General features: G+C 40.8%; 1 protein-coding gene across 2 annotated transcripts in view; it reads left to right on the forward strand.

Annotated features, from left to right (window-relative positions):
* LOC127532213 (NACHT, LRR and PYD domains-containing protein 12-like) overlaps window positions 1-22,332 on the forward strand; it is a 32,648-nt gene extending 10,316 nt beyond the window's left edge. Inside the window, exons 3-8 of one of the 2 annotated variants that reach the window (XM_051943566.1) lie at window positions 3,517-3,690; window positions 4,114-4,287; window positions 8,959-9,135; window positions 16,612-16,785; window positions 17,392-17,565; window positions 20,650-22,332. In XM_051943566.1, coding sequence (XP_051799526.1) covers window positions 3,517-3,690; window positions 4,114-4,287; window positions 8,959-9,135; window positions 16,612-16,785; window positions 17,392-17,565; window positions 20,650-20,656 — 880 coding nt within the window. In that variant the 3' untranslated portion in view covers window positions 20,657-22,332. Of the gene's footprint in view, window positions 1-3,516; window positions 3,691-4,113; window positions 4,288-8,958; window positions 9,136-16,611; window positions 16,786-17,391; window positions 18,040-20,649 lie in introns of those variants that run through there. The other variant, XM_051943565.1, reaches the window with a different exon arrangement.
* Window positions 22,333-23,943: the final 1,611 nt, after the last annotated feature.

Below are 23,943 nucleotides of genomic sequence, written 5' to 3' on the forward strand. Positions count from 1 at the left end.
ACGAGGGAGAAAAGTTTCAGGGTGAAGACAAAGGAAAGAAGGCGCGCCTAAAAAAAAAAAATCAGAGAGTCACTCGGACAGAGTTTCCAGAAGCAGATCAAAAGGCAAGAGAGCAAGAGCTGTAAAATGGCTGTTTTTATACCTTTACTGGCGAAAGAAGGCGGAGAGCTGAAGGCTGAGGCGTACATTCCTTTGAATCTGGGGTGCCTCCCCCTGAGCTACAGGAGAGAGATGAGACCTGACCAAATAGCTGATTAAAATATTAAAACGCGCAAAAAGAGGTCTGTTTACTTTGTCCATAATCCAGGGACTACTTTTAATGCACTCTAAGGTTACAATATTACAGAATGTATCGGCTATTCAAAAATATGTGAGATATTAATTCATAACTATATGTTTGTGTACTCTGTCTAGAAATTATGTGGGTCACAGTGCAAATATCATAACATAACATACATAAGGTGGTAAATAAACACTTTTCAACTCTTTTTGACCTGTATAAAACACAATTTTATGATTAATACGGTGACATTCTTGATCATGTCATGGCATTCCGGCGTCAAGAGGTGGCAATGTTGAGCTGTGGAAGAAATGGCATTGGTTATGAACTACACAGTAAATTTGATAACTTTTGATTTAAACCAGCTAGAAACATGGGATTTGCTTCAAAGTGCATAACGAGTCCTTATTATAACATTGGTAATCACAACATCACAAGATATATTTCAGAAACATGATTTTGGAGAGAGAGTCCTTGTGGGCAGCAGACAGAAAGTGAGCGTCTTTCTGCAGCCCTCCCGGGGTGGCGGAAAGGTCATTAATTATTTACGACCTGTAGAGAACCAGAAACAGAGTGGAGCCTCAGAAGAGGATTTCAGTTCATCAAAGCAGTTCCTGTCAGTGTGAGCAACAAACATTTAAATGGTAATTTTTAAAGGTGTTAAAAGGTCTGTGAACAACAGTTCTCTGCAGGGACTCCGGGGTCTCTCTGTGGAAGTGGAAACAATAGGGGAATATACCTGTCCCAATCTTCTTATAGGAACACATGTGTCCTTTGTTTGGAAAAGGAGGTTTTCTTTAAGAGTCAGATGTCATCATAAGTTAATTTTATGAGTCCTGGTGGAAGGTACGGATCGCATCTGGAGTCGTAAAAATCCTCTTTGGGGCTCTTGGTTTGTTTGTTTAAGGCCTCTCTGGCTGAGAGAGGTTGTTTTCCCTGAGTTGATATCTCCTCAGGAGTGTTTAGGATCCCTTTGATCTGGATGTCTGCCTACATCAGCTGTGAAGTACATCAGTGGCAGCATCATGTTGTTGGGGTGTTTTGCTGCAGGAGGGACTGATGCACTTCACAAAATAGATGACATCATGAGAGAAGAATATTACCGTATTTTCACGACCAAAAGGCGCAGTCTCAGTTATGTGTGCCATTACTGTATTTAACACACACATAAGGCGCACCTGATTATATGGCGAGGGTTTTATATGCAATCCATGCCCACACTTCCCCCTTTAACGTTCTCATGGTGTCCTCTACTACTTCCGCCTTACAACAACAACACACACACAAGCATACAAGTGTGCGTATTTAAAAATAGAGCGGGAGCAAAACTGAGTTTGGTTGTGCTTTATTTAAGTATTGATTACAAAGTACTAACATTTTTTTAAACATCAATAGGCGCGGGCATGGTAAAACACACGGATGAAACAAGCACACAAGTGCGCATATTTAAAAATAGAGCGGGAGCAAAACTGAGTTTGGTATTCACATTTTTTTTACTGGTAATCGTCATCAATCAAACCCATGGAAGTCCTCATCCTCTGTTTCTGAATTGAACAGCTGCGCTAAACCTCCATCAAACATGCCAGGTTCACTTTCTTCACTGTCAGAGTCACTTTCCGTGCCGTGCGGCGCCTCGGAAATGATGCCGGCTTTTGCGAAAGCTCGAACAACAGTGCCAGCAGACACGTTAGCCCAAGCATCTACAATCCATTCGCAAATTGTGGCGTAACTCGCCCGGCGCTGCCTTCCACTCTTAGTGAAACTGTGGTCTCCATTGGTCATCCATCGCTCCCACGCCGCTCGCAGCCTTACTTTGAACGGCTGGTTCACACTGATGTCCAGCGGTTGGAGTTCCACCTCGCCTTATGTCCGCGGAAACTCAGCTGCGTCTTCTTGACCTGTCGGAGCTCGTTTTCCAGCTTCCTCCACTTGCGAACCATTGATTCATTAATCTTAAATTCTCTCGCGGCTGCTCGATTTCCATGTTCCTCCGCGTAGCTGATGGCCTTCAGTTGAAACTGTGCTTCATAAGCGTGTCTCTTTGCCATTTTCAGGGTTGTTAAAACAACGATGTTCTGCATAATGCACCTACCTGTTCTTTTATATACAATCCACGCCCACACTTCCCCCTTTAACGTTCTCATGGTGTTCTCTACTACGTCCGCCTTACAACAACAACACACACAGGACGCACTGCACCATAGGGCGCGCCGCACAATTTGAAGAAAATCTAAGACTTTTATGTGCGCCTTATAGTCGTGAAAATACGGTATGTGGAAATATTGAAGCAACATCTGAAGACATCAGCCAGGAAGTTAAAGCTTGGGCACAAAGGAGTCTTCCAAATGGACCATGACCCTAAGCATTCTGTTAAATTAATTACAAAGTGACTTATGGAGAACAAAGTCAATGTTCTGGAATGACCATCACAAAGTCCTGATCTCAGTTCTGGAGAAAGTTTGTGGGCAGCTGAAAAGGGATGTGTGAACAAGGCTGACTACAACCTGACTCAGTCACACCAGTAACTAAGTAAAATGGTAAAAAAAAAAAAAAAAAAAGTCAGATTTTATGTCAGACGGTGAGAAAACAAATGTTGTGTCTTTTTCTACAGTGTGTGTAAACTTCTGGTTTCACCTGTATTTCTATAAAATGGTTACAGATTCCAGGAAGCGTCCAGGTGGGATCCGATCCTCCTGGGAGAGTGAGGCAGGGGAGTAAGGACAGAGCAGAGGCAGGCAGAATCTGAGACCTCCTCCAGAGGTGAGAGTAGGTATTCATGGACAGACAGGAACGACCGGGCAGCACGGCCAGCAGAAACTACAGACACAAGAGAGCACAGGTCAGGTAAAGCATGAGAGTTCCAGCAGACCTGTGTGTGAGCCAAAACACTAACAGCTGAAGCGACTATCTGGCAGGGTGTGGAGTGTGGAGCCAGTTTCTATTGTGGAGGATGAGGGACAGGTGTGCTGCCCGGAGTTCTGCTGATGAGGCTGACTGAAGATTGAAGAAAGCTGCTGGAGAGAGTAAGGGCAGGAGAACAGAGAGAGAGAAAGAACTAAGGAGTGTAGAAGAGGAAGAATCAGGGAGGAGGAATTCAGAATTCAGTTTCATGTCAAATACAGAGAAGATCAGCTGAACCACTGATGTGTCCAAATGTTCTGCTGTCAAATGCATGAAGGAAATATAAAATGTTTGCTTTCATGTTAATATGTTTTCTCATTTATGTGTCTTTACAGACTTTCTGACTGTAGACTCTCAGAGAGTCACTGTGAAATCGTGGCCTCAGCTCTGAAGTCCAACCCCTCCCATCTGATAGAACTGGACCTGAGTAGAAACAAAATCCAGGATTCAGGAGTGAAACATCTTTCTGATGGACTGCAGAGTCCAAACTGTAAACTGGAAGCTCTCAGGTCAGTTCACTGTTTTCAATATATTCAGTTCAAATCCTGGTTTGTGGTTCATAAGTTTTCAGTGGAAGATTTGAATGAGACAAATCTATGAAGCTGATTTCCACAGAAGAAGAAGGTGATGGAAAAATGAAAGAATGAAGAGATTTGATGTTGATCCTGTAATGAGAGAGTGGACTGAGGTCAGCAGATGTTATTGATGTGTGGACATGAATAGGTGGATGAATGTTGTGCTGACATGTGGATGATGTGTGTAGAAGGCTGACATGATGATGATCCACAATAAGAGAAGGACAAAGTCACTCTGCTGGTTTTAGAGAAAAGCTGATTGATGAGGACAAAGTAATGTTGATCTGCACATTCAGAACCTGAACACATCTGATGGATCATCAATGATTTTATCTACATCTTTTATTCTTTATTCAGATTGGAGTACTGCAGTTTGTCAGAGATCAGCTGTGATTCTCTGGTCTCAGCTCTGAAGTCCAACCCCTCCCATCTGGAACATCTGGACCTGAGTCTGAACAACCTGCAGGATTCAGGAGTGAAACATCTGAGTGGTTTTCTGGAGAGTCCAGACTGCATCCTGAAGACTCTGAGGTCAGACATCATGTTTTATTTGTGTGCTGAGATGAATGTGATGTAAAGTTGTGGTGACTCTAAACTGCAGCCATCAGGCTGATATTCTCTATCTTCTACTCTTCAATTCAAACTGGCAGCAGCAACTAACAGTTGTTTTCATGATTGATGGAGCTGTCAGTTATTTCAGTAGTTTAGTTCATCAAATGTTAAAAACTGAAAAATGTTGATCCCAGTTAGTCAGAGTTGAAGGTGACGTCTTCAAATGTCTGATTTTGTTCCAGCAACATTTTGAAACCACAAATATTCAGTTTAATGTGATAGAGAACATAAAATGTTGACAGTGAACAAAGTAGAACCAGTTTGATGTTTTACTGGATAAATAACTGAAACCATGAAGGAAATGTTTCTGATGTTTTGTTCATGGACTCATCCAACAGTGGACTGATAGTTTCAGCTGTAATTGAAGCTGTTTTTCATCCTGAGAGACAGAAACTAATATTCAACATCTGCTGGTTGAACTCTTGGAAGAAGCCGTGTGATGTTTTAGAAAGTGAAATGTTCAAATCCAAGAGACCTCCACTGACAGAAAAATTGTGACAGTTGATGAACAGTTGAAGTCATTTATCAGGAACAATGGAACATTTTCTGCTTCAGTTTCTGCTGATTTTCTTTTTTTTTTAAAGAAAGGGGCAGCATGGATCAGTGGGTAGAGCGGCCGTCTTGTAACCGGAGGGTTGTCGGTTTGATCCTGGCCTGGAGAGCTCATGTTGAAGTGTCCCTGAGCACCACACCGAACCCCTAACTGCTCCTGATGGGTCATGGTTAGCGCCTTGAATGGCAGCTTCCACCATCAGTGTGTGAATGGGTGAATGTGTCATATCATGTAAAGCACTTTGGGTATCACTTCAGGTAAAGTGCTTTATAAATTCAGATCATTTACCATTTTCTCTGGTTTGTGTCATTAGAAAGTGAAGATGTTTGTGTTTGAGAAAACAGTTCGAAGACGTCACCTGGTCCTCTGAAAACTGTGATGGACACTTTCCACCAGAGGCGTCACTAGGTTTTAAGGACAGGGGGGGCTTAGCCCCCAGGAGATGCACAGGATGTGAGCGAACATTCAATTTTACAGCTAACAGAAACTGAAAAATTGCTTTTCCACATTAAGATTTAGATTTATTCAGAGTTACTTTACTGTGTAAATGTTTTACACCAAAGTGTCCATGAATTTTGCTCACAACACAATAACTCAGAGTTGCCAAGTTGTGACCAGACCTCAGAGTGAGATTTGGTTTGTGCAGGATGCTGATGGGGGTCTGGGGGTCCTCCCCCAGAAAATTTTGAAAATTACTGATCCTATTTCCTGCATTCTGGTATATTTTATGAGCATTTTGTTAAAATCTTATTATAGAGGGATAATAAAAAAACAACATTGAGCTAAAAAAAAAAGGCAAAAAACAAACAAACTGCAATGGCAGGCGCAGTATTGAAAATGGCTCTTCATGTAAAATATGGATGAAAGTTCTGTGGCTGGATGAGCACAACACATTTCAGCATTTTCCATAAATATCTGCATAACTGAAATAACTCCAGCAACCACTTGTAACATTTGTCTTGGAGGATTCTAATGCACAACAGCTTCAATTTGACCACATCAGCAACTAAACAATAAAAAGTGCTTAAGCAAAAGCAAAACATCTTTATAACTAAAGTTAACTATTCACTGAACAGAATTACAATCACACACTAAACTCTGTCTCACAGGAGCAGGGTATCATGGACTAAAATCAGGACTAAACCAGATCTGACTGGATATCACAGGAGCAGGGTATCATGGACTAAAATCAGGACTAAACCAGGTCTGACTGGATATCACAGGAGCAGGGTATCATGGACTAAACCCAAGACTAAATGAATGAATAACTTCACGAGGCCCAAAAATAAATAATAAAGACTGTCAACTCAGAATAAATGGCACAATTGTAAACAGGAACAGGGAAAGAACAGGGAAAAATGAATTCTTGTGAGCCATGTTGTACTCCCTGGCGGCTTTTTTTGAAGCCTTGATGATCTCTGGGGTGGGTTCCCATTTATTGCATGGCTCCAAACGAGCCATTTTAATAATCATAAAAGAGGAGAGTGTTCCCTCTAGAGCCACAGTGCTCCTGGTCTTAGTCTTCTTCAGTCCAACCAGTGAAAACAGAGTCATATTAGGTCCAAAATTAGCAAAATTATTTATTTATTTATGTCATATATTTGGCTTATATATCTCTTTCTTGGCTATCTCCACTTTCCAATCATTACTCTAATAAATAAAAGCTCAAGTTAAATAAGTCTTATATGGTGCACCTGGACTGAAATGTTTCATATTTCATATTCATATTCATATCAAGTTCCATAAAAATCCAAGACTGTCTGCATCACAAATGACTCTCTCCTGTAAAATCCTTTAGACTCACCTTTCCAGTAGAGGTTTCTCCCCTCTCACTCTCTCTGCTCCTCTGCCCTGACTCCTACAGGTCAATAGGGGTGGTGGAGTGATTATTATTATTATTATCATTATTATTATCATTATTCACATAATCATATGTGAATGAGCTCAGCTCCTGTTTCACTGTGTCTGATGCTGGAGCTGATGCTCCAGAAGGAAGTCACCCCAAAGGTAGTATGGTAAAAAAAAAAAAAAAAGAGAGTGCACACCCAACTCCATGAACAACCAGAACCTTCACAGTGTATTTCAGACTAACTAGCTAGCTAAGTAGCAGCGTTCTTTTAGAACTGAAATGTAACTTTTGACCGCAGAACAACAAAGGTAAGACGTGCACAGAGATACAGCAGCGTCTCACGCTGCCTCCTTTACAGGGACTCTCTCCTACAGAGTGTGAAGCCAGGTTTTTATTTGTCAAACAGGGAGCATTTGGTTCATTAATTACATGGGACTTTCTGCTGTTAGCTGGGGGGCTGGAGCTCACTTATTGTTACTATCAGCACTGAAGAATACTTACTCTCTTGAAAACATTCGCATATCCATTCTTGTTCACGTTCTTCTCCTAATGCTGCTCTAGTTGGTTCTGTGTGCTCCTCCCGGTAAACACATGCTGCACGTACCGAGAGCTGCCTAGGTTGCAGGGAAAACGTGGACTGGATTTCAGTGATGTGGGCGTGCTCCATATGAACAAGTGGAATGGACTGGATAACGACGCACTGACTCGGACTCTCTACCTTCCACTATGAAGTGAAGAGAAACTAAGATTTATGATCGTATCTAAGTTAAAAATGACTGGTTATGTGATTATGTATTTAAACTCATATTCTGGTCACATTATATGGAACTTTTTGGCGCTTTTTTGTAAAAAAAACAAAAAAAACAAACAATTTAAAAAAAAAGAACATAAAATTATTTAGGGGGGCTTAAGAATATTTTAGGGGGGCTGAAGCCCCCCTAAAATAGGCCTAGTGACGCCACTGCTTTCCACTATCAATGACAGATGGATCAATAATGAAATCATGTGAATGTAGAGTCCTGATGGAAACGTCTCCATGGTTCCAGATCATGAAGATATTTTAGAGTCTGGAGCCTCATTTTGTCCATGTTTCCTTCTTGTGTGTTTGTGTGACTCTGAGCAGAAAGTGAAATAAATGTGCGAGTGTTTTTCCTTGTGTTTGTTGCTCAGCATGAGTTTGTGTGGATGGAGCCACTGGTGGAGCTGCAGAGTTTAAGGGTGCTTTCACACCTGTTAGTCCGTTAGAGTGGTTCGCTTGGACCCAAAAGTTGTTACAATGTTGCTAATTTCAACTGGTTCGGTTCGCATTCACACCAGTGTTTTCGCAGTTGAACCAACTACGATGAATGTTTTATCTCCCCCCAGTCGTTTGGTGGCGCTGTTCACAAAAATAATGATGCAGGTGAACGCTGATTGGCGCAGCATATGAAGAGGGAAAATCCCAGAAGAAAACAACAGGCTGGTTTATTCGTAAACAATGAACTATGCTCTCCTGTTCGTTCTTGTTGCCATATATTCGTATCATTGCTTTATGCAGCAAGCACAAATACTGCTGTTGTTCCAGCATGAAGCTCGCATTCGGTACGAGAACATTACACAGTCGTTTTTGGCACGGAGAAGATGCATTGCAAGACGTTATCGTTATCCCAAAATTCCCCCTGCAGGTTGCTACGGCAGCTCCCGTACACCAAAAAGTCTGCTGCGCCATCAAGCCGGTCCGAATGAGACAGGTTTGTGTTCTCACCAGGAGCGAACCGAACTGGAGTTCACATAGAAGCGGACCGAGACCACATCTCGAAGGTGGTCTCGGTCGGGTTCTTTAGTCCGCACCAAAAACATCTGGTCTGCTTTCACACCAGCCGAAATGAACCATACTTGCTGGTGTTGCGGACTCCAGTCCGCTTTAAGCGGACCAAAAGCCGTATGTGTGAAAGCACCCTAAGAGCTGAAGTCACTCCGTCTTTATTGAAGCAGCAGCATGTTGTCATTAATATTAATGAGAGCTCTTCTTCACTGCTTCTGTTGGACTGTTTGAAGCTGCATCCTGTTGGCTTCAGCTGTTTGGAGTTTCCATTTTCTAAACTTGGACATTCTGAAGCTTCTTCATCTCTGAACTCATGATGAAACTCTGAATGATTTCAAGCAGGAACTTTGTCTCCTCAACTCACATCTTTTATTCTTTATTCAGATTGAGAGGCTGCAGTTTGTCAGAGATCAGCTGTGATTCTCTGGTCTCAGCTCTGAAGTCCAACCCCTCCCATCTGGAACATCTGGACCTGAGCTGGAACAACAAGCTGCAGGATTCAGGAGTGAAACATCTGAGTTGTTTTCTGGAGAGTCCAGACTGCATCCTGAAGACTCTGAGGTCAGACATCATGTTTTATTTATGTGCTGAGATGAATGTGATGTAAAGTTGTGGTGACTCTAAACTGCAGCCATCAGGCTGATGTTCTCTATCTTCTACTCTTCAATTCCAACTGTCAGCAGCACCTCATTTTTTTTTATTATTATTCATGGAGCTGTCAGTTATTTCAGTAGTTTAGTTCATCAAATGTTAAAAACAGAAAAATGTTGATCCCAGTTTGTCAGAGTTGAAGGTGACGTCTTCAATTGTCTGGTTTTGTTCCAGCAACATTTTAAAACCACAAATATTCAGTTTAATGTGTTAGAAAACATAAAATGTTGACAGTGAACAAAGTAGAACCAGTTTGATGTTTTACTGGATAAATGACTGAAACCATGAAGGAAATGTTTCTGATGTTTTGTTCATGGACTCATCCAACAGTGGACTGATAGTTTCAGCTGTAATTGAAGCTGTTTTTCATCCTGAGAGACAGAAACTAATATTCAACATCTGCTGGTTGAACTCTTGGATGAAGCCATGTGATGTTTTAGAAAGTGAAATGTTCAAATTAGGGATGTCAGATAATATCAGCCCACCGATATGATCAGTCCGATATTGGCGTAAAAATGCATTCTCTGTCAATATCATTGTCGAGTTTTTTGCCTATCATGAAAACTGATAAAATAATGCCTGGATTTTGCCGACATTTACCGGCGTGCAAATGATCACATCATCAAACTCTGTCCTGAAGCGTGTAAACAACCATAATGGATTTCTGTCGTTTGGCTCAAAATAAAAAAGATAGGACTCATTGCCAGTTGAGTTCGTCTACCAATGGAATGAGGGGAACGCAGCTTTTGCTCTCAACCAAACTAAATCACTAGCCAATGGAAGTAGAGTGGGGGCGGGTCTTAGAAAGCCGTTGAGATCCAGCTGCAGGTGAGTCCATTGTTGTCATGGTTACAGTGACGCAGTGATACAGAAATCTTTAACAAATCCGTGGATTCAGCCTATAAGCCACATCACTGCTAAAATCTAATCACTTGGTCCTTGTGTCATTTATAACCTTCCATGAAAATGTCATACAAATCCGTTCTTCCATTTTTTTGAGTAATGTTGCTCACAGACAAATAGACGGAAGGACAAACGTACGCTGATCGTCACATAACTCTGCTGCATTCCTTGATGGAGTAAAAATAAATGGCGCTTTGTGTGGTTGGAAGAGTTAAACAGAGACAGAAAGCCCTTTGGTTGCTTTTGTGAAAAACTGAAGGAGTCTGGTGCTTGCTTCTGTACTGTGTGTTAACAAAAACCTCATGCTGCAACTAGCGGCAAAAAGTGCTGCCACGCCACAAGTCTGACCCACAGAGCTGCTGTCTGCTCTGATACTGACAACTGGTTTACCGGGAGCAACAGTCACCACTGAGGTATCGGCATCAGACTGACCGGGTTTGAGATTTAAAAACACGCGTGTGCTCGTTGATTGCAGAACACGACTTGTCCTTCACCAGATCTCAGCCACTTGTTAATCTGTGTAAAAAGTTGGCTGAAGATAAAAATGCTTTGTCTAAACTGTCCGTGTCAAATCAGCATGTTGGTTCCATAAATACACATGGCATAGCACCAACATTTAAGAAACTTAATTCTGAAAAGCTGAAAAAAATGTGTGTTTTCATTGAATATTGATAAAGCCACTCGACAGAACATGGACACAATTCTTCATGTGCTTGTTTGTTTATTTGATGATGATGAACCAGAGGAACTCAACATCTAGCAACCAGAAAAGTGAACACTGCCTCAATGCTGACGGAAGAAGTGAAAGATGTCAGAAAGAAGGAAGAAATAGATAAAAATAGATAGCTTACCAGTTCTTGTAGCACAGTAAATGTTTTTTTGAATTGAACTGTAGTTGTCTGTAGTAAAGTCTATTTCTTTATTTTCTGTTTTCTTATTTGTGTCTGATTATTTCAGTTACCAATTCTTAGAGTATTTGAATGTTTTTGTTGTTATTATTTGAACTGAAATATAGTTTGCTCTTACAAACTATGTTTTCATTGATTTTTATTTTTTGTACTGTAGCTGTTTACATATTTCAGAATAAATAGTGCACATATTGTTAAAAGGTGAATCAATGTCCTTTTTCCATGTCTTTTACTGATTAGTTGCTAAATAATATATTCACACCATGTTGTAGTCAGATGGAGTACCTACCACCACCTACTGATCTTTGTAGTGTTGCTATAATCTGCATTCTGAGGTTCTGAATGCAGATATTTCCATTTCTTATTAATTAGCTAGATTGTACCCTGACCCCCACCCAAAAGCAACAAAGTTCAGATTTTGGACTATTTTTCACTTTAAGCTCTGCAAGTGTGTCTGCAGTAACAAGCTTGCTGTGCCTGACTAACAACATGTCTGTGATTTGGAAGTATTTCCAAGTCCACATATATCGGTATTGCTTGATATCGGAATTGGAAATTGAGAGTGGGACAATATTGGCAAATCGTTTTTCTGCAACAAAGTCAATATTGGACATCTCTAGTTCAAATTCAAGTTACCTCGATTGACAGCAAAAGTTGTGACAGTTGATGAACAGTTGAAGTCATTTATCAGGAGCAATGGGAACATTTTCTGCTTCAGTTTCTGCTGATTTTCTTCTTTTTAGCTTTTCTTTGTGTCATTTGAAAGTGAAGATTTTTGTGTTTGAGAAAACAGTTTGAAGACGTCACCTGGTCCTCTGAAAACTGTGATGGACACTTTCCACTATCAATGACAGATGGATCAATAATGAAATCATGTGAATGTAGAGTCCTGATTGAAACGTCTCCATGGTTCCAGAACATGAAGATATTTTAGAGTCTGGAGCCTCATTTTGTCCACATTTCCTTCTTGTGTGTTTCTGAGACACCTCATATGGAAGGAGTTCAGCTATTTGGCATGCCGGCTGTACACCGTCCAAGTTTCGCAGGCGTATAATAGTGAGGGCAAGATGACTGCGCAGTACACCTTAAGCTTGGTCTGAAGGCTGATCCCTCTTCTTTCCCAGACTCTGTCCCTGAGTTGACCAAAAGCCGAGCTGGCCCTGGCAACTCTATATGACCCTTCCTTATCTATGCTGACAGTTCGTGACAGTGTGCTGCCAAGGTAAACAAACTTGTCAGCCACTGTCAGCTTCTCGCCATTAACTGTGATGGTTGGCTCTGTGTAGGAAATGGCTGGAGCTCGCTGGTGCATCACTACCGTCTTCTTTGTGCTTATCGTCAGACCGAAGTCGATACATGCCTTGGCGAATTGGTCCATGCTTTCTTGCATGTTGGACTGAGTACTAGTATTCAATGCACAGTCGTCAGCGAAGAGAAAGTCATGGGCAATGTCTTCCTGGACTTTGGTTTATGCATGCAGCCTCCATAGATTGAACAGCTTTCCATCAGTTCGGACTCTGAAGTCAACTCCGATGTCACCCTCACGAAAAGCATCTGACAACATGGCCGAGAACATCATACTGAAGAGAGTCGGTGCGAGGACACACCCTTGCCTGACACCATTTGTAACAGGGAAGGGCTCTGAGAGCTCTCCGTCATCCTGCACGCAGGCTTGCATGCCATTGTGAAACTGTCTGACCAGGGAAATGAACTTTGCAGGGCAGCCAAACTTGGCCATGATCTTCCAGAGCCCCTCCTGGCAGACAGTGTTAAAAGCCTTCGTCAGATCCACGAAGGTGGTGTAGAGGTCGATGTTCTGCTCCCGACACTTCTCCTGGAGTTGACGTGCTGCGAAAATCATGTCCACAGTACTGTGTCCCTGCCTGAACCCGCACTGACTTTCAGGTAGTCGGCCTTCTTCTAAATGGTCAATCAGGTGGTTCAGCAACACTCTGGCCAGAATCTTCCCGGCAATGGAGAGTAGCGAGATGCCGCGGTGGTTGTCGCACACCTTTCGATTTCCCTTGCGCTTGTACAAGTAGACGATAGACGTGTCCTTGAATTCCTGTGGGATATTCTCCTGGTTCCACATGGATTTAAATATCTCCGTGAGCTTCCTGATCAAGGTTGGGCCACCAGAAGCATAGATTTCCGCAGGGATGGAGTCAGCACCAGGTGCTTTTCCACTGGACAGGCGCTTGACTACCTTTTCCACTTCAGCTTCAGTAGGGATGTCGGCAAGAGAGTGCTTGGTTGGAACCTGGGGCAGCCTTGTGATAGCTTCCTCATTGATGGTAGATGGACGGTTGAGGACATTGCTGAAGTGTTCTGCCCAGCGTTCAAGGACATTTTCCTTGTCCGTGATCAGTACGTTCCCATCTGTGCTGTGAGGGTATGGAGTAAGATTACTGTCAAAAATATTCATCCATGATTCTAACCATTCGTATTCGTAATGTTAAACATTTGTATGTTAATTAAAAACTTGTACACAAAATTCTGCTGTCATATGCATGAGTTTGATAAATTAAGGGTTAGGATTGTTTTTACGAGTATGAACCTAAAAAATGTGAGTGCAACTCTAATTTCTACGACTATGAAGTCTTCCCTGTGAGGACGAATTCAAGTTTATGGGTACGAGTAGAAAAATACTGAAATGACGTCACATAGGTCACAGGGAAAGGTAATCGAACACCGATTGCTCCAAACGCGCATGCGCCATTTATAAAGAGTATAGACGCCGGGTGGACCTGGTGGACCTACCGGGGCAGGTGACGCCTCACAGGTCAAGTAAATAACACATCCAACTTCTTGTAATTTATTTATTTCATGAAATTGTACTGTTTTAATTGATATACAGTTTATGGACGAAAGACGGTACTGCTTAGCTTGCACGCTGACGAGCCGGGCCGGTGACACATTAGCCTTCTAATGCAAGGAGGCTAATGAGGAGGCTAAGGAGGCTTAATAACGAAACAAACATAATTTGAGATTATGAATCGTGGCAATTGGCGTATAAATCAGCCCATTGTACGGTCTAAATTGCTGTAAATTAAGTCCAGTTTTAGTTCTTTGCAAACTCAGACACATGCATTACTTTAGTTTACAATGAATCTCGCGGATTTAGGTAAAGTTGGAAAGATATTCACAGATTCGGACTTCCGGCATCAATAACTCATGAGATATATGTTGTCAAAACATGAACGATGCCTCTTTCAAATCGTTGTAAGGTAGACAATGTGCTACAAGGCCAATTTTATCAAAAGTCGCTGTCTTTCAAGCTACAGAAATAACATTGGCGTTTATGAGCAGCCGGCGGTGCAACGAGTGAACAGGGACCGTCTGCAAATAGCAAACCGCTGCAACAGCGAAAAGAGACACTACACAAATATTCAATAACTTCACTGTAGAGCCACCAAAATCACTGGAGCCATGAATGGGCTCTTGCTGGTCAAACTACAACTCTTGCTTTGGCGCTAAATTAAAAATCTGAATTTTAAGGAATTTTTATGTTTTGTATGATTATTTTATGAGTATTAAAATGGCACTTTTCTTCATGTATGTGGTATATTTTATATAACACACAGGAAAAATGGCATAAGGGCATAGTGTACTTGCTGTGACCCGTGCTGGTCAGACCGTCAGGTTTATTACCTACAAGTATTGTCTGTACAGTCCTTAACTAGAAAAATATTACTCTCAGTTTAACATTATGGTATAAATAAATCAACTGACACTGAAACTTTGCAAGAAGGTGTCTTATCATCTTTCTTCTCAATCATCAGTACTTGAGGTGACAGTCTAAACAGTTTGTTTGGTATATTGGTGTTATCTGATACTCTCTTTGGTAAGGATTGTAAATTCCATTACTATACAGAATTATGTGTTTGGACAAACAAGTGATTTTGGTGACTGTGTGTGTAAGAGTGAAGTTACTGAATTTTAATACTCATAAAATAATCATAAAAAATCCTTAAAATTAAATTTTTCATTTAGCACCAAACAAAGAGTTGTAGTATGACCAGCCACAGCCGATTCATGGCTCCAGTGATTTTAGTGGCTTTACAGTGTACAAGAGTGAAGTTACTGAATATTTGTGTAGTGTCTCTTTTCGCTGTTGCAGCGGTTTTGCTATTTGCAGACGGTCCCTGTTCACTCGTTGCACGGCCGGCTGCTCATAGACACCAATGTTATTTCTGTAGCTTTAAAGACAGTGACTTTTGATAAAATTGGCCTTGTAGCACATTGTCTACCTTACAACGATTTGAAAGAGGCATCGTTCATGTTTTGACAACATATATCTCATGAGTTATTGATGCCGGAAGTCCGAATCTGTGAATATCTTTCCAACTTTACCAAACTTCGCGAGATTCATTGTAAACTAAAGTAATGCATGTGTCTGAGTTTGCAAAGAACTAAAACTGGACTTAATTTACAGCAATTTAGACCGTACAATGGGCTGATTTATACACCAATTGCCACGATTCATAATCTCAAATTATGTTTGTTTTGTTATTAAGCCTCCTTAGCCTCCTCATTAGCCTCCTTGCATTAGAAGGTTAATGTGTCACCAGCCCGGCTTGTTAGCGTGCAAGCTAAGCAGTACCGTCTTTCGTCCATAAACTGTATCAATTAAAACAGTACAATTTCATGAAATAAATAAATTACAAGAAGTTGGATGTGTTATTTACTTGACCTGTGAGGCGTCACCTGCCCCGGTAGGTCCACCGGGTCCACCCGGCGTCTACTCTTTATAAATGGCGCAGGCGCGTTTGGAGCAATCGGTGTTCGATTACCTTTCCCTGTGACCTATGTGACGTCATTTCAGTATTTTTCTACTCGTACCCATAAACTTGAATTCGTCTTCACAGGGAAGACTTCATAGTCGTAGAAATTAGAGTTGCACTCACATTTTTTAGGTTCATACTCGTAAAAACAATCCTAACCCTTAATTTATCAAACTCATGCATATGACAGCAGAATTTTGTGTACAAGTTTTTAATTAACATACAAATGTTTAACATTACGAATACGAATGGTTAGAATCGTGGATGAATATTTTTGACAGTAATCTTACTCCATATGAGGGGAGACGATCCAGATGAAGTAGGTCCGTATGCCGTCTTGAGCGCACTGTAGAAGTTCTTCATGTTGCGATTAGCAAAAGACTGGATCTCATTCTCGCTTAGCCATGTTGGCTAAGCAAGAAAATAGACAGCTTACCACTTCTTGTAGCACAGTAAATGTTTTTTTGTATTGAACTGTAGTGGTCTGTAGTAAAGTGTATTTCTTTATTTTCTGTTTTCTTATTTGTGTCTGATTATTTCAGTTACCAATTCTTAGAGTATTTTAATGTTTTGTTGTTATTTTTTGAACTGAAAAATAGTTTGCTCTTACAAACAATATTTTCATTGATTTTTATTTTTTGTACTGTAGCTGTTTACATATTTCAGAATAAATAGTGCACATATTGTTAAAAGGTGAAGCAATGTCCTTTTTCCATGTCTTTCACTGATTAGTTGCTAAATAATATATTCAACTTTGTCTCCTCAACTCACATCTTTTATTCTTTATTCAGATTGATGTACTGCAGTTTGTCAGAGATCAGCTGTGATTCTCTGGTCTCAGCTCTGAAGTCCAACCCCTCCTATCTGGAACATCTGGATCTGAGCTGGAATGACCTGAAGGATTCAGGAGTGAAACATCTGAGTGGTTTTCTGGAGAGTCCAGACTGCATCCTGAAGACTCTGGAGTCAGTTCACTGTCTGTCTGTTACTGTTGTAGATCTGATGTGTTTAATGACAACTGAGGCTCATTTATGTTCAACAGAACTTCCATCCATGAAGCTGTAAATCTGCTGTGGTTCATATTTTCTGTTTTCTTTAGTGTGTTGAGTCAAGAGATGAGTGTTTGTAGCACAAACTACAGAAAATGTTCAGTGATAGTTGTTAAAGTAAATAAATGTTTGTAATTTGTGCTGAAGAGTCACATCTGGATCCAGAAGATCTTCTGAACTCAGATCAGTTTGAAGTGACAAAGTTTAGTGAGTGAAATAGAAATATTTCTTTGGTTTGTGTTGAGTTTTATTTGACTGATCCTGATCCTGCTGCTGCTGATGCAGCATGTTATTGATGTGTGGACATGAATAGGTGGATGAATGTTGTGCTGACATGTGGATGATGTGTGTAGAAGGCTGACATGATGATGATCCACAATAAGAGAAGGACAAAGTCACTCTGCTGGTTTTAGAGAAAAGCTGATTGATGAGGACAAAGTAATGTTGATCTGCACATTCAGAACCTGAACACATCTGATGGATCATCAATGATATTAGCTACATCTTTTATTCTTTATTCAGATTGTTTCGGTGCAGTTTGTCAGAGATCAGCTGTGATTCTCTGGTCTCAGCTCTGAAGTCCAACCCCTCCCATCTGGAACATCTGGACCTGAGTGAGAACAACCTGCAGTATTCATCAGTGAAACATCTGTTCGATCTTGAGGAGAGTCCAGACTGCATCCTGAAGACTCTGAGGTCAGTAGAAGGTTCCATCAGTCTCTGCTGCTTCCAGCAGTTTTCTACTAAACACAGTCAGTATCAAAGCAAAGATCCAGTGTCTCCTGTAAACCTGCAGCTTCTCAGTGAAGCTGTGAGAGCAGAATGGAGACAGAAACACAGAGACAGCAGTCAGCCAATCAGAGGAGCCGCAAGCTTGTTGTCATGGTGTGTTTGAGTGGATGTGAAGCCGTCTGTTGTTGTTGTGTTGATGTGTTGAGGAAATAAAGCTGATTCCAGCTGTCAGCCTTCCAGATGTGCAGAGACAGTGGTCCTCCTTCATCAGAGTGTCCATCAGATCTGATCTCGCTGTTTGTTGTCTCATTTCAACAGTGATCAGCTGATCAGTCTGATGTTTGTCACAGCTCTGAGATCAGTGAGACTGAAGCCTGCAAACCAGCAGCTCTTATTTCACAGCAGCATCATCACATGTAGGAACCATGAGGTGTTTCTACAGAGCAGAAGCTCTGCTCTGGTCCAGCACTCACATCTGGATCTGTGTCTTTTCCGTTCCTTAATACCAAGTATGCAAGTCTGTACTTGATGAGAACTTATCTTGGTTCATGTTCAAACATGAGCGTACTTGATGACGTCACCACCTCGTCTCATCTGAACGATTATCTTTACAGTGAAAAACAACAAAATGGAATCAGATATAAAAACACAGCCCTATATGTTCATGTTTTAATACAACAGTTTATACAACAGTTGTCATGATCCTCCTGCTCCGGTGCTCTGGCTCAATCAGCCAAATGAGGAATGGCTGTGCAGAGAGCACAGCTGGCAATAATCAACAAATCACTGCAGTATATAAGCCAGCCTTTCTGCGGAGTTCTCTGCCGGCTCATTGTTCCATGCTCCACCTGCCGAGACTCAGCCACGCTCCTCCGTCCATGCCATAACTCACTCTGTTGGAACCCTGCACTCTGTTCATCGTCCCCTACACATAGTTTCTTGGACTCTGCTTCTCCTTTGGATTATCCTGCCTGTTTTCCTGCCTGCCTCTCACCACTTCCTGCAACCCAGTCTGCTCTGCCCCTCCTTTCTGCCTGTCAGACACTGGACACCCTGGACTGCTGTGAGTTATCTTCCCCACTATTTAGTCTAGTTTTTGGTTTAGTTCTTCTCGGCCTACTGGTCCCCCCTCTGTTAATTAGTTTAGGTTTTCCTCTCCGTTGTTTCCCTCCGGCGTCCCTCACTCAGTGTTTCTGTTCAGTTAATATTCTGTTTTCTTAAATTAAATCATATTTAACTTCACCCTCCTGTCTACGCCTGCTGCTTGGGTTCTTCCCTGATTGTATGACAACAGTTAATGTCTGCATGCATTCAGGTTTGTCCGATTGTTATAAATCTTCAATTCATCTTTAGAGGTGTTGATTTATTGACAACTGAACTGAACCGTCTTATTCTCAGTTCTATCAATGGATCATAAAAACTTTTCTGAAACTGATCACTGAAAAATATAAAACCTTCACCAGGACTCCTCATGACGTAGAACTGTTTTATAGGAGCACATGTTTTATCTGAATACACCTCATAACAGGGATGGATGGTTTACAGTTTATTATTAACACTAAAATACATGAATCTACATCCAGAGCTGATGTTGGTCCTCCAACATCCAGAAGTTTATAGTCTGACAGATACACAAACATCACTACACTTTAATGTGATCACCAGGACTTCTGGATGCTGAACATCACTGATTAATGAGAGAAGATTTCATGTCAGCTGCTTTATTCAGAACCTGAACACAGGTGAGCTCTTCTTCTGCCTGTCAGGTAATAAAACAGAAACCTTTTCAAACATCAGCAGCATCTGATCAAACAGGTCTGATTAAAAGATTAAATTCTGGCTTTAATGATTCAATTCATTTTCTGAACACAGTTGAAAATATTTAACTGCAAAATGCTGAAATACACTGAATCATTTTCTGTCCTTCAGTTTCATGAACAGCATCCTGCTGGTCCAGATGCTGAAGATGGAGCTGCTGATGTTCTGTCTGTGGAGTCTCCCAGCAGTCAGTGAGGATCTGGGTTTCTTCAGATATTCCTCCAATAAAATAGTGCTGAAATATGAGGGGACGCTCACATCTCTGAAATCATTGGAGCTAATTTTTAATCAAGGCTTAATTTTGATAAAATGACCAAATATTTGACATTTATAAAACTACTTTCTCACCTGAAATAATCTTAAAGCTACATTTTGTGTCACAATAACTTTAGTATTCCCAACAATACTTGTGTTTCCTCTGAAAGTTTTCTCTTCGGTCTTTGCTGCTGGTCTAAATGCATTATGGGTTATTTGGCTGCTGAAGTCCACACTAGTCTGGTCTGATGATCCTCCGTAATGTGGGCGGAGCCAGAACACATCCGGATATTTCATCTGTTCTTGGTCAGATGTGTACTTTGAATTGGAACTGTAATAGAAATTTCAGCCAACCCCTTTATTCTGCTGCTTTACTGTTACTGACGGCTGAGTTGGATTTTTGTCTTGACACATGCAGATAAAGATGAGTAGAAGTGGATCCAGTTCATCCCAATGACCATTTATTGCTTGAATGAATATACAGATAAGTTGAAAATAAAACAACAAAGCTTTAAACTTCAGAGTCTTTTTAGAAGGCCTTGTTCCTTCTTGCAGTCACACGGTCAAAAAACCTTTTCCTTCCTCAGCCTCATCCAGATGTTGACAGCTGGTCTTGGGTTCCACCTTCAGCTTCCTCAAGGACACACCTACACACTCTCTCTCTCTCCCATTCATATCCACGTACTAATAAAAAAAGAACGGGTGAAAATAAACAAATTTCAGTTTGGATCCTACAGGAACAGTACTTGGTCTATGATCTGATGACGTTTCACAAGTACACGAGAATTCAAGTATGGACAAGTACGCATGTAGAGAAATGGAGGTTGTCTGATTCCATCCAGATGTGCTGACTGACAGCCTCCATGTTGGTTTGTCAGCTGAAACTTCATGACCAAATGAGATGTTGCTGCTCTTTATCCTGATGAGCTGCTGATCAAACTCATTGATCTCCTCTCTTCTTTCTTCTCTCTGCAGATGGTAGTTGCTGATCAGGATGGTGTTTGTGGTGAGAGGATGAAGTGTGTCCTGATGATCCAGAGGTTGAAGCAGCAGCAGCTGGTGTGTAGAGACTCTGACTGGACCATGTTACTGGGAGGTGGACTGGGAACCAGTGTAAAGTGTGTTGTTATCACTGTGTAGTTTAGTGTTGCAGCTCCACACTGTGAATGATGGAGAACTGCAGTTAATGTTGACATGAAACGTTGGAGGTTGATGTCAGGTTGCAGAGTGTGCAGGAAGTTTCAGGATGTTTGTGTCAGTGCAGGATTATATTTCAGTTGACTTTCTATTTCCAGCTGCAGTCAAAGTTGTTGAGCTTCTCTACCTGCAACACATTGAGCTGATGAGAACAAAGTGTCCTGGAAACATGTCAACTGAAGCCTTGGAGCCCAGAGAGAGTTTAATGAAGCACATTTTAGTGGGTTTTGATCACATCATGTTGAGGAGACAAACAGCTCTGAAGATGAATCCAGTTTAGTCCTCAAAGGTCCAGAAGCAGCTTGTTGAGCTCAGAGTTCATATTTAATGTCAACATCCTTTGACCTTTCTGAGCTCCAGTAAATGTTTCTTCTAGTTTCTCTCTTCTTCACCTTCACTCGGTTCCTCATGTTCAGAAGCTTCCAGATCACTGATATTCTTTGTTTTCTGAGCTGCTGCTTTCTTTAAATCCCTCCAAAGATTTTAACTGGGATTAAATCCAGGACTGAAACGAACCTCCAGGACTTTCCAGGAAGGATTCCTGAAGCAGGCTTTGGTGGACGTTTGCTTTGGATGCTGGTCCTGCTGAAAGTCCAGTGAGCTTCAGTTTCCTCACATTGTTCTTGTAACTGTCCTGGTGTTTGAGAGAATCCATGCTGCTGCTCACATGCTCCAGTTTATCAGCTTCAGAGCCACCAACAGGACTGTTGATGCTGTTCTTCTGGTCCTTCTGCCTCCAGACGTTCTGCCCAAACGGTCCACTTTAGTCTCATCAGTCCATCAGACTCCCACAACTCTGCTTTGTTCCAACATGAAGATCTTGTTGTTCAGTGTTGTCAGACTTTAGTTTCTGCCTTCATCAGGTCCTGCAGCTCTTGACCAATAAAACAGATTTTCTACCAGCTGCTGCTGTCAAACATCTGCTTCCTCTTGGACAGATTTTGTCCAGTCTGATTTATTGACTCAGTTCATCCACATGAGATTTCTCCTGCTCCATTCTTCAAATGAGCCAGAAAATCTTCAAGTCTTCATCAACACTCAGTCTCCTGGTGAACTCCAAGTATTTTCTGTCCTCAGACTTAATAAAGAACAAAACACCAAAGTCAGACTCCAAGTCAGTCAGAGTCAAATGAAGTCTGAGATTTACTGTCATTTCAGCTCCATGCAGCAAACAGAGGCTGGTTCATGAACACAGACTCTGATTCTGAGCTGAAAATCCACTTTTTTACCCTCTGACTGATATCTGCCCACTTGGAGCCTCAGTTCCAGGTTTTCAGTCCTTCATCTGTTTCTGGGGATGTTCCAGCGTTATCTTTTAGTTTGTCATGACCTCATCTTTGGTAATGATTCAGTCTAACATTTTTACAATCATAATCATGAAACATAATCCTTAATCATCTTGTAAATAAAAATAAAGGCCTTTATGCTTTTAAATAAAATTTGTCTGCACACTTGATAGAATTGATTCTTGTCATGACTTTATTTTAATTTGTTTTTCCTCTAAAATATTGATGGGATAAACACCAAATCTTTAACATCCACAAACTGTTGTTCCATTTATTCTTTTTTTGTGTTTTCATGTGTTTCGTCATACATATATTTGTTTAATTTATTCAGTGTATTCATTGATTCTGTTGTTTCATTAATTTCAACCAATTTATTCAGTTTTATCTCATGCTGAAAAATCCTAACTACAATCTTCTCCATTGTATTTTGAATCACGTTATTGGAAGTGCTGCTTATGAACAAGTTTTGTTGCTTTTGATGAACATGATGTTGTAGTTTCACGCTTTGGCCACCAGAGGGCAGAAATCCACTGTTCTGGATGGTATTTTACTTCATCAAGCAGAGGAGGATTCTCCTGGTGAGTTGCTGATTTTCCATTTGAACTTTTCAAACAGAGAAGCATAAAAACACAATCAGACCAAGTGGAGAAGTTATCGCACACAAATTACACCTCAGTTCACATCTGCAGTCCTCATCAGCCTTCCAGTTCCAGTTGTTAGTCAAAACCAACTTGTAGCTATGGAAACTTGACCTTTTTCACATTCCACATGGTCGCGTTAATACGATCAGATGACACATAAGAATTACAACGTGATTTATCTGACCTGACGGCAGATGAAACGTTTAATTAATATAATAGTGCTTTTATTATGAAGGAGGAACAGGAAGTGTAGCTAATCTGTAATTCCTCTTACTTTACATTGACTAGCCGCTGTAGCTAGCTAGTTACCAAATCCTGATTAACGAGTTCACTATGATCAAGTTAGTCTCAGTCACGTAGTAAAACATTACAACTCAAACTAGAATCCAACTACAGCTGTTTATCTTACAGACGACTTAATTTATTTTATTGCTCATTTTACGGCTACAAAACAATCTGTGCTGGTGGAGAACCTTGTTAGCATAGCTTGTTAGCTAGCTCAGCTAACCTCGCCTGTCAGGTCATGATGGGTTTGTAGGTTCACAATTATCCACAAAAATGGATTTATTTTCAGTTTGAGCTTCAGTAAGACAACAACACAAATATCCAGAGCCTGTGACTGTTCCCTGACAGCTTGGCTCACACCAGCAGTCCTTCTACGTCTTATAATTGTTTGCCAAACCGAAATGAAACAAAATTTTAAACAGACTAGATGACTTTTCAGTTCATTCAACATTACAGTCAGTATTGATTTAATGAATATTTCAGAACCTGTTTTAGTTCTTGTTAATTCTCTGTATTTAAAATGACACATATTAAAATATAATTGCTTGAAACAGCTTTGAAATAAGAAAACACAAAATATACAAAGGAAATGCTGCTATTTTTGATGCAGAAAAGGTCTTTAAAAACTATTCAGGAAAATTTGTGGCTGAGAATTTACTTAATTTTTTTAATTTATGGGTCAGAACACGGTCTGTGCAGTTAGCACCAGTTCATTATGTTCACGAAATTATATAAAAGCAACATTTACTATTAGTTCTGGAAAAATAAAAGTCTTATATAGACTATCTATGAAATAAATGACGATAAAGCAAAACCTTCACCCAATTTGCTTTAGTTTGTGGGTATTTATCAGTGAAGCA

This window comes from Acanthochromis polyacanthus, chromosome 22 (genome assembly GCF_021347895.1).
Source record: "Acanthochromis polyacanthus isolate Apoly-LR-REF ecotype Palm Island chromosome 22, KAUST_Apoly_ChrSc, whole genome shotgun sequence".
Taxonomy (NCBI): Eukaryota; Metazoa; Chordata; class Actinopteri; family Pomacentridae; genus Acanthochromis; species Acanthochromis polyacanthus.